Consider the following 12,008-nt stretch of genomic DNA (forward strand, 5'->3'; position numbering starts at 1 on the left):
AATTCAACAAAATGGTTTTGCTAATCAGTCAGTGGTGCTAAAAATTAAATTCCAGCTTTAATTTTAGGTTCCTGGTTGTTAGCTCTCCTGGAAGTCTTCTCAAATTTCATGAAGAGAAAAAGGAAAAATAATGATTGCAAAAATATGTAATTTATAGACATTTGCTTATTTACTGATGAATTTGAAATTATTTACTAAATATAATAAAACGTGAAAGTAGATGACTCGTATTTAGCACCCTTGCTGTAGTTACAGAAAAACACAGGCAAAACTCAGCTGGTCTTTCTTTAAATTCATGACTGTAGAGCTCAAATAGACCTTTAATTCTTTCAGTCATAAGCCCATTCACTTTTTTACTTTCTAGATGGCTATTTCGTAAGTTCTCTTCTTTTAACCCCTGTGTTAGTTTTCTTTTGCTGTGTAACAAATTATGCAGTGATTCAAACAGCACCCATTTATTATCTTCTAGTTTCCATAGGTCAAGAATGCAGGCACTTCTTCACCAAGTTCTCTGTTCGTGGGCTCACAAAACTGCAAAAAGTACTAGAAGAAGTGCATTCTCATCTAGAAGCTTGACTGGAGCCTAACCTAATCCCCTTTTAAGTGGATCCAGGTTGATGGTAGTATTCAGTTACCTGCAGTTGTATGGCTAAGGGTGCTGACTTCTTACTGTCTATTGGCAAGAGGCAACCTCAGATTCTAGAAGCTGCCCAAGTTCCCTGCAGTATGACACTCTCTCCAGTGGACACTTTGACCATGGCTGGTTGCATCTTGCAAAGCCAGCAGGAGAATCTTTCTTCGGTGTGTGCTACAAGATGGAGTCTTATATATTGAACCTAATTACAGGAGTAACTTCTCACCTCCTTTGCCATACAACATAACTTAATCACAGTACTGACCTTCCATCTTTCTGACACATTCTGTTGATTAGAACCAAGTCACAATTTTCAGCCACATTCAAATGGAGAGAATTGCACAAAAAGTAGCACCAAGGAGGCAGAAATCATGGGGCTATCTAAAGAATTCCCATAACAAACCCCACAATCTCTCTTACGCCATCCCCATTCCCAACTGATGACCTTACTTCCTACTTCACTGAGCCAGTATTTATACCCACATATTCTACGTTCTGTGCTATTATCTTACCATCTCCTACCAAAAGCCAGTAATTTCAGTTGCACGTTAAATCTCATCTTTCTTCCTTTACTCAAGGACATCCCTTCAGCAGTTCTTCCTTCTTTCTCCTTTATCTTTCAAGTTTTTTGTCTCTGTGGAATCATTCCCATCAGCATACATTTATGTTTTTTTCTCCCATCTTAAAAGACAAAACAGAACTTCTTTCAATCCCACTTCCCCCACTGACTAATGCCCCCTCCTTATACTCCTTTGTAGAAAAATTCACAAATTATTTTCTCTACTTTTTTCCAGTTATCTCTCTTCCCGCTCTTTCTTAAATCCACTCCAACAAGATTTTTTTCCTCTACCGTTCCACCAACGCTGTGTTTGCCAATGACATCAATGATGACCACACTGCTAATTCCAGTTGTCTGTTCTCAGTCCACATGTTACTTGGCCTATCAACAATATTTGTCATAATTTATCACTTCCATTTCCTTGGTGTGTCTTCTTTACTTGGCTTCCAGGATACTGCACACTCGTGATTTGTCTCCTGCATTATATCATGTGCTTTGTCTCAGCATCCTTTGCTAGTTCCTCCCCTCATCCCACTTACTGTTGGGAGTGCTCCACATCTTAATATTTGAAATGACATATGGATTTATACTTTTCTTTCTCCTTGTCTAATACCATGGATTTCATATGCTGACAATCTGTAAAATTTATGTCTTTAGTGTGAGATGGGTTTATTATGAACCAATGAAACTTAACCCTTAAGATTTCTCATCTGCTCAAGCTTATGACAAGACACTGTACCTAGTTTTGTGTTCATAATTTTGAATGCATTTCCCAAAGATGTCTCTTAAAATTGTATGATTAGGTTCCACATAACTTAGGTTAATACTTATCTCAAATCCAGGTCTCACATGAAACTATAGATCGTATTCAGTTTCCTGTACAGCAGTTTTCACTTGCATATCTAATAGACTTCTAAAATTCAGCAATCCAAGAACTACCCCAAACCTGTTCCGTCTATATCAGCATTTACCATCTTAATGAAAGACAATGCCATACATCCAGTTGCTCAGAACAGAAATCTTGGATTCACCCTCATCTTTTTTCTTTTGTACTCCCAAGTCCAGTTCCTATAAAAAATAATAGTGACTCTACCTTTAAAAAAGGGTGTAGAATCTTAATCACTTCTCATTACATCTGCTGTTACCCTAAATCAAGCCTGAATTATTGCAACAGCGTCCATATATGGTTTCCTACCTTTCTACCTTTGCTCTCCATAAAGTCTGTATTCCTTCTAAAATGTGTCAGGTTTTGGGGTTTATTTTGTTCTTGTTTTGTTTTTCCTTTGCCTATACCTGTAATAGTTTCCCATTTCACTCAGTAAAACCCAAAATACCTAATGACACCCATTAACTTGCAAGATCTGGCCCTCACCATAATACCTCTTTCACTCCATTTCCTACCTCACTTGCCTACTCACTCTGCCCCAGGCCAAACTGACTGGCTTGCTTTTCATTGCAGGCATTAGGCATGCTCTCCCCTCAGCAGTTAGCTCTTGCTTTTCCCTCTGCATGAAGTTCTTTTATCTTAGAGATCTACTTGACTAAACCTTAATCGCCATCCAGTCTTAGTTCAAAATAAACCTACTTAATAAGGCATATCTGACCCCCCTATATAATACTGCAAACTGGCCTCCCTCTTCTCCCAGTACTCCTGTGGTTTTTTCCCATCACCTCATAGAATACCATGTACTTTGTGTATTGTCATATTTGCTGTGTATCGTCTCTCTCACTTTCCTAGAAAGTAAGTTGCATGAGAACAGGGATCTTTGTTTTATTCTCTTATGTATCAGAAGCAGTAATCTGGAATTTAATGGGTTCTTAATAATATTTGTTGAATGACTAGTATTAGGAGGAGAGCAGGCTTACAACCTGTATGTTTAAAACTTAATTTTTGAAAATCTCTTCAAATGAAATTTTGAATATAAGTTCTCCAAAAATATAAACCAACTGGATAAAGGGTGTTTTTAAAATTTTTATTACTTAAGTTTGGTTGACATACAATGTTAATTTAGTTTTAGGTGTGCAACATGGTGAATTCAACAATTCTATGAAAAGTGTAGTTACTGTCTGTCACCACGTTATTACAATATGATTGACCCTATTCCCTATGCTGTGCTTTTCATCTCTGTGACTTATTTATTTTATAACTGGAGGTCTGTAACTCTTAATCCTCTTCACTTATTGTACCTATCCTTTCTCCCCTCCTTTCTGGCAAGGGGAGTTAGTTCTCTGTGTTTATGTGTTTCTGTATTGAATAAAGCGGTTAATAAATTAAAGAGACAAAGCCTTCTTCATTAGACTTCTGCTTTACTCAGAACACAGTTTGAAAGCCAGTCAAGCTCTTATCTCTTATCTCAAGAATTGTCATAATTCTCTACCAAAATATCGAAATTAATTTTCATTTCCTTCAGCATGTGTGTCTCTGAGATGTCAAGGTAATGTTCTTTAGAAGTGTGTTTGAAAAAGTTCTAGAAAAATAGTGAAATCCAAATGTTCTTTTTAAGTGAACTTACTAATTTTATTATATACATTAAGAGTTTAAGTACTTTATTACTAGGAAGAGCTTTATGAAATGCTAGTATTTCTTTCTTTTTTTTTTTTAAAGATTTTCTTTATTTAACAGACAGAGGTCACAAGTGAGCAGAGAGGCAGGCAGAGAGAGAGAGGGGAGGAAGCAGGCTCCCTGCGGAGCAGAGAGCCCGACGTGGGGCTCGAACCCAGGACCCTGGGACCATGACCTGAGCCGAAGGCAGAGGCTTTAACCCACTGAGCCACCCAGGCGCCCCTAAAATGCTAGTATTTCAAAAAATTGCTAACATTTGAGGGCAGTTTCTTGGTGTATATCATATACATATCTAAATCTTCAAAATTTCCCAAGAATAAACTGAACCAAAAAGGCATAGAATCCCTATTAAGAGAATGTACAATTTCCAGATGAGTACATAAAACACTTCCTTAATGAATAGACTTAAAAGATTTTTGGAAGAGATGATTAAAAATATCAATACTTTAAAATGCAAATGTATTGTAATTTTCATTTTCTTCCAAGTTTTTTTAGTTTTGTAGGAGAGAGAAACAAAGGCAAGTGATTTTAATATCCATATGAAAAACAAGTGCCTAAGATTTACCATAAGGCTATTATTAATAAAAGAATTTTCAAGAAAAATATTTTGTAGGATGACATACTTCACTCTATTAAAATTTACTATAAAACTATCATAAATAGAAGGAATGGTATTAACACACAGATATAGTTAGTGAAACATAATAGAGATTTTGGGAATCTAAGTACATATGGAAATTTACCATATTTGATTATACATTAAGAAAGGTAGTATCATTTAGGCAGTAAGAGAACAGTGATCTGGAGTCATAATTCATGGCTTCAAATCAAATCTTTGCCACTTCCTAATTTTCTGATTTGAGGAAACATTCTTAACTTTGCCATTTGTGTTTCTCATTGTAAAATGTGGGTAACAACAGTGCCTAGCTTGTAGAGTTGTCATGATCCCTAAATTGAATGAATACATGAAAAGCGTTTAGAACGCTGTCTGGTCCTGGGTAATATTTAAGTGTCATTTTAATTCATTTTAGAAAAGGATGTTTTATTTAATAAATGGTGCTGGTATACTTGACTACTCACCTGAAAGAAAATAAATTTAGACCTCTACCCTGTACAATATGCAAAAATAAATTTCAGTGAATTCAAGATTGAAACTGTAAATTATAGTGTTTGAAATAAAGTTGAGGATAGCTTTCTTAAGCAAGAAGAAAACCCAAAACAAAGGAATAAGTTAAGATTTGGGATATAAATACTTTATATTTTTGGTATAGCAGAATACACCATTAGTAAGCAAAAATAACAGTATCTTTGGAAAAATATACATTGCACACATATAACAATGAATTAATAACTCTACAGGGCACTCCTATGTAGGCGCGGAAAAGGGAGAAAAATAGGCCGATTATGAAAAGGCACTTTATGGAAAAAGAAATAGAAATATCCAGTGAACATATGAAAACATATTTAACCTCACTAGGCATCAGGGAAATATAAATCAGTATCACAACATTCTACTTTTTTTTAACAAATAGATAAAATTCTGTGTGTGTTAGTAATACACATACTTTGGGAATACAGTGTGTGTGTGTGTGTGTGTGTGTGCGTGCGCGCGTATGTATTTATAAATTAAAAGTGCTGACACAGATATGGGAAATAATCATTCTTATACAATGTTGATATAAGTAAGAAATGCTACAAAATTGCAGTGTTTGAGAATTCATCCAGTAAATCTTAATGCACCAATATACAGGAATATAGAGACAAAGAATGTGTATTACAATATTATTTGCAGTGGCAAAACTTGGGAAAAAGTCTGACCTCTTTAACAGGAGAGTGACTGAATAAATTATGGTGTTGCAGAATATTATGTGGTAAAGCTATTAAAAATAATGAGTTAAAACCTCATACTTTGGCCTAGAATAGTGTTCATAATATATTACCTAAAGAATATTAAGCTGCTAAGACACATATGGCCCTATGTTTAATAGTCAAAAACCATCTTGTGTGTTTGTATCATCAAGGTGATAAGGATTATGAACATTATTAACTTTTTTGTTTTCTGTCTACTTTGTTTTTAAAATGTTAACTAAGAGAATGTAAAACAAGATGGAGAAAATAATGCCTTCAGTTGTGATTTATACTGTGTTTTAAAGAATAGAAAGTGGGAATTTCCCAAAAGGAAGATTAGACCATCTTTGACATTATATATTTGTTTGAGCTACTTGGCTTCTTCTTTTAATAGTCATGGAATGCTCTATTGAGGAATTTCAAGAAGGATCACGAGAGAGGGTTCAGGCCTAGAGAAGGCACTTCTTAACTAGCAAATGAAATGACAACTGTTTCATATTTTAAAGTTATGTCAAATTAAATTGTGTAATATTTACAATATTTTTCTTCACTCTTTCTTAATTGATCTGTCAAAGGTTCTCATTCCTAGCTTCACATCAAAACTACCTATGGAGGTATTTAATTTAATAGGCCTAGCACAAGATTGGGCATGTATGTTTAAAAAATTAGAGAAATGTTTTCTGAAGTTGTTTACAATATGAAAACTGCATATTAGTTGACTAAAATGATTATGATTGTGTACAATATTAACACTGTATCATCTCTCAAACTTTAATTATGAAAACTTTTTTCATGAAATAACACACTTTATTTGAAAAATATTAAAGAAAGGTATTTGATTTGTGCAGAAGCTGAAGGGTAGGTGTTAGCTTTGTGTTAGGTTTAGCTTTGAGAACAGTAGAGTTTACTAACTAGTACAATTTAAATCTATGAAAGGTTATTATACAAAGGATAGTTATCTTTTCAGATAGCATTAGTAGTCTTTGATGATTCCCAGGTTTGGTCAGGAGTTCTCTTACTTTGGAGATCTTTATACGCAGATTAAGTTGTATTCTTTTAAGATTGTTTAGCAATATTCTTGCCCAAAACTATGGAAAAGGGTTAAATCAGTGCTTCCTGACCGTATTTGTTCCATTGCAAACTTCTAAGTTTGCTCATTTGCTACGCTATAGATAGTGTGTTCTTCACACCCAGTGATGAAAATCAGAGGATCCACCTGAGGACAAGGATGGCTGCTGAAAGCACATAATTTATATGTTTATAACACATCATATGGTAAATACCAGATTATATGACCTTCCAAAGTCACTTTTGAAGGTATGATTTCATATGAAGATATATTCATGTTTATGGGAAATCTAGGGCTTTTCACCTATTTTGATTGAAGACAGTGGTACTCTTCAGGGGAAAAGAATGGATAGTCACTCTGCAACGTTGCTTATTTTACATACTGTAGATAAATCAGGCATTGGCTCCTAAGTAGGCAGGCTTGCAATACTCTGTCTTTCTGGACTGCCTACTAGGTAAAGGTGATTTGTGTATTTCATCAACATTTTCCTTGCAGTTTGGGTTTTAGTAGTTCTTATACCACAGTATGTTCTCAAGACAGAACATTATACATGTGTTTATATAACCAAAACCCTGATTGCTCTTTGCTCCAGATGTGTATTAGTCCTTCTGCTGTGTGTGTTTGTGTGTGTGTGTGTGTGTGTACAGTGAAATAGATTTTTTCCTAATCTTTCAAATAAAGCCATATAAGCCTTATAAAAGGGGTAGTTATCGTTTATCTTCAACATTTTAATTTTATTTTTAAAATGCTTAGAAATAGGAATCAATGTCTTTGCATTTTCTTTTAAAGAATAGTTTTGCCAGATGAGAGAATTTGACTCCTGCTCACTATAGAATAAAAAATTGTTTCTCATTTTTAACTTTTCTAATTTTTTTTGGTCTTTGATTAGGGAACATTCTAGGAAATAATAAATTGATCTTATTAAAAACATCTTTTCTTCTGAACTTAATACCTTTATAATTCATTTTATTAAGTGTCTATTACCTATTGGTTTTTTCCTTCAATTAGATGATACAGTTTTTAAGTTACTCTTTAAAAATATTTCTGGGAAAGGAAGTCTTTATCTCATTAACTAACTGTGAATTGTTTCTAGTCAAATAATAGAAGTTATAAAATTAATGTATTTTTATTTATGATTCATTAAATAGTAGAAGTAAACTACTTCAGTCCACATATAGGTAAAAAGCTTAGCTTTGTGACTAATAATACAGTTTGTTAAATTACAGATATTCTTCTGTAACCTTTTATTTAGTTAATATTTGTTTATCCTGTGTTAATTAAGTAAGAATAATTTATGAGATTTTCATTTTCTTAACAATAGTCTTTTGTGATAATAAATTATCAAATTTTACTAGTAAGATCCTGAAATGCAAATGTATTTGTTTTTAAAAAATAAGTATTATCTTCAGAAAAATTATTGGTAAAATTAAATATAAGAAATGTATTAGCAAGATTAGAAAATCTAAAATACCTACAAGCACCTATATTTGACTTCAAAGATATCTTTCAAAATAGCTTAAGTCTTGTAAAAATATGGCACATCAATCTTTCCACCTAAGTAATAATTTTTTAATGGTAAAAATGGCTTAATCAAAAATTTGTAAAAACAAAATTTAAAACCCAAATTATAAAAGGTTCCTTTTTGATTAATTATCTAGTTACATAAGTTTAAGTAGAGATTGATTTTCAAACATACTTGAGACAGTTACTTCTAAAAATATCTAATTAGTTTGGTTACATCATAGAATGTCAAATCAGTCCATGAATAAACTCAGAATTTTAAAAACCTTTAAATTCCAAAATTACCTTTGTGGTCTTCATAAACAAGCATTTATTTTAATTACATGAATCTTATTTAAAACTATGATTTTAAGCTTCCTTATTAAAATTTAAAAGTATATTCTAAATCCCCTGTCATCTCTCAACTAATATTATAATATAAATTTAAATATTTGGTAGTATTTATGATACCACCTGACTATAAGTTTCATAAAGTGAGGCCTTATCCTTTTTATTCACTTCTATAAAATCACCAACATCTGGAACAGTACTTGGCACACAATAAACACTAAAAAAAAAATTATGTAGTGAATACTGGAAATCTACTAAAACTATTTTAAATGAATTATTTATTTTGCTCTTGCAAGATTTATTTATTCAGCAGCCTAGTTTGGAGTAATTTTTTTTATTTCCTTTTGTTAAACTGCTTTTAAAATATTAAAATAAGACAAAGTCTATATGGTAAGGGGGAAAAAGCTCGCCTGAAATTCGATTTCTACTATTACCTTCATTTCAGTTTTACCTGCATATAATTTTACACTATTTAATCCAAGTCTATGTAACATATTTATATAAATTTTAGAATTTTGTGTCATTTTCCACAATATTTTATAATCGCATGTAGTACCTGTGCACTGCTCTGTGTGTAAATTTTCTGTGTTTTGAGTTATTTCCCAGAAGGATCCCAAAAGGAGAGAAACTAAAGATTATGTTCATTTTACAACTTAATGTGTACTACAATGTGATTTCTGAGAGGTAATACATACTGGCACACATTTTTTAAAAGAAAAAGATTAGCAGACCATTCATGATTCACTTTTTTTTAGTGATTAATTTTGCTGATCTACCTTGAATATCTTTGATTGATTTTAGCAGAGTTATATTTTCTTGTCAAACACAGTTCTTTACTGTTCACTATTTAATGAATTGTTACTCACTTTTATGGTCCCCTAGACTACCTTATCCATTCCTGTTGCTTTAAATAGCTATCTCTATGTTAACTCTCAAATTTCCTCTGATCTCTAGACCCATAGCCAATCACCTACTCAATATCAACACTTAAATGTCTGATGGGGATTTCAAACTCAAAATACCCAAAATAGAATTCTTGATTCCGTCTACTCTTATTTCTCATCCCTTTTCATCATCCACTTCCATGAACACAGCCCCTACTTTAATGTTCATAGATAGTTTCACTTTTTGAATTGACATTAAAATCTTTAAAATATTAAATTAAAAACATTAGTTTTCATATTAAAACCCCAAATATTTCAAATAGATTTTTTCACTAATCAGAATTAAGAACACTAAACAATTATCTTATTACATATATTCTGAAAAAGCTTGTCTAAGATGAGATGATTTGGAATAATAACAGTAATAATAATAATTTCTAAGAGACTTTTGATAATTTCACACATGGACAATGATGACAAATGGGCTTCCAGAAATTTAACCTCATTTTAGTAAAATATAGTTTAGTAAGCATTAAGATGACAGTGCTCCAAATTATTTTCATTTGTAAACAATAGGCTGCCCTAAAATGTTTATCACTTACAACCCTTGTGTTTTCTTTATAGTTATTTGATTTCTAGTATTTTTTTCTTTTTTGACATAATTATGTCTAGAGTACTTAGCATCTCGACATAACAGAAATAGTTTAAAGTGCTTTTCTTTTCCTTGTTCTTACCAATAAAATATTGGTTTTTCCTATTTTTCTTATACTTAAGTTACCCCTCTCTGGAATGTGATGTGATGTATCATTAAAATATGCAGCAGTCTGGGGCACCTGTGTGGCTCAGTGGGCTAAAGCCTCTGCCTTCAGCTCAGGTCATGATCCCAGAGTCTGGGGATCCAGCCCCACATCAGGCTCTCTGCTCAGTGGGGAGCCTGCTTACCCCCTTCTCTCTCTGCCTGCCTCTCTGCCTACTTGTGATCTCTGTCTGTCAAATAAATAAAATCTTTAAAAATAAAATAAAATATGCAGCAGTCATCAAAAGAAAAAAAAACTTTTAATAATCCTTCAAGGGGCAACATGAAACAATGTATTAAGTAGAAAAGTTAAGTTAAATATTATTTGTCTTTAGAAATTTCATGGGCATAATCGTTCATTTTCTGTCTTTTTCGGAAGAGACACAAAAAAAGAGGTGTACTGTCTGTCATTCTCTCATATCTAGCAGCCAAAAGGGCAAGTAAAATAAGGCCCTTTGAAAAAAGATGCAAAATGAAGTACAATCTTCACAAAACTTTTTGAGTTAATTATTCTGAGGTAAAAATGTAATTGCTTGAAGCAAGGCAAAGGATAGGAGGTAATTGCATCAATTATAAATTGTGATTATGACTCAGTAGAAACTGTCATTTGAGTCCTAGTATTGATCCAGTTCATAACTTAATCAAGTAAACACAGATATGTTTGTATTCTGGACTTTCACAACCAGTTTGGCTACACTTTTTTTTGTTTGTTTGTTTGTTTTGTTTTGTTTTTAATTTATTTTATTTATTTTCAGCATAAAAATATTCATTGTTTTTGTACCACACCCAGTGCTCCATGCAATCCATGCCCTCTCTACCCACCACCTGGTTCGGTTCCCCCAACCTCCCACCCCCCCCACCACTTCAAACCCCTCAGAATGTTTTTCAGAGTCCATAGTCTCTCATGGTTCACCTTCCCTTCCAATTTCCCCCAACTCCCTTCTCCTAACTCCCCATGTCCTCCATGCTATTTGTTATGCTCCACAAATAAGTGAAACCATATGATAATTGACTCTCTCTGCTTGACTTACTTCACTCAGCATAATCTCTTCCAGTCCCGTCCATGTTGCTACAAAAGTTGGGTTTTCATCCTTTCTGATGGAGGCATAATAATCCATAGTGTATATGGACCACATTTTCCTTATCCATTTGTCCGTTGAAGGGCATCTTGGTTCTTTCCACAGTTTGGCAACCATGGCCATTGCTGCTATAAACATTGGGGTACAGATGGCCCTTCTTTTCACTACATCTGTATCTTTGAGGTAAATACCCGCAAGTGCAATGGCAGGGTCATAGGGAAGTTCTACACTTTTTTATAGCTAAGAAGCCACAAAACCTTAGTGAGTAAGAAACTACAAAATATAGGAAAAACATAGTACATCAGTGAAAATTTGAGAAAAAGGCATATAGTGCAAGTTTAATATTTACCTATTATAATATTAGTGATTTTTTCTCTCTTTTTTTTTTTTACTATTTTCAAGGTATATCTTTTTTCTTGTATTTGTTTTTTTTTTTTAATGTTTCAAGGTTTATTTAAATTCCAGTTAGTTAACATTGGGTATAATATTTGTTTCAGGTGTACAGTGATTAAACATCACTATAGTGATGTTTCAGGTGTATAGTGATTAAACATCACTATAGTGATTCCCATACAACTTGCTTATCACAAGAGCACTCCTTAATCTCCATCTCCTATTTTGCTCATCCCTCCTGCACCTAGCCACTTGCCCTCTGGTAACCATCAATTTATTCTCTCTAGTTAAGAGTCTGTTAATTGGTTTGCTGCCTCTCTCTCTCTTTTTTT

At 33.2% G+C, this 12,008-nt stretch overlaps 1 protein-coding gene across 2 annotated transcripts in view; it reads left to right on the plus strand.

The window, feature by feature from the left end:
• The window catches only part of NOVA1 (NOVA alternative splicing regulator 1), a 149,879-nt gene that overhangs the window by 123,441 nt on the left and 14,430 nt on the right, over window positions 1–12,008 (plus strand). The window contains exon 5 of one of the 2 annotated variants that reach the window (XM_044229605.1): window positions 470–1,963. The exons of the other annotated variant lie outside the window; for it this stretch is intronic. Within the exon in view, the coding sequence (XP_044085540.1) occupies window positions 470–478 (9 nt within the window). The 3' untranslated portion in view covers window positions 479–1,963. Of the gene's footprint in view, window positions 1–469; window positions 1,964–12,008 lie in introns of those variants that run through there. 2 annotated transcript variants of the gene reach the window in all.

This window comes from Neovison vison, chromosome 13 (genome assembly GCF_020171115.1).
Source record: "Neovison vison isolate M4711 chromosome 13, ASM_NN_V1, whole genome shotgun sequence".
Classification (NCBI taxonomy): Eukaryota; Metazoa; Chordata; class Mammalia; order Carnivora; family Mustelidae; genus Neogale; species Neogale vison.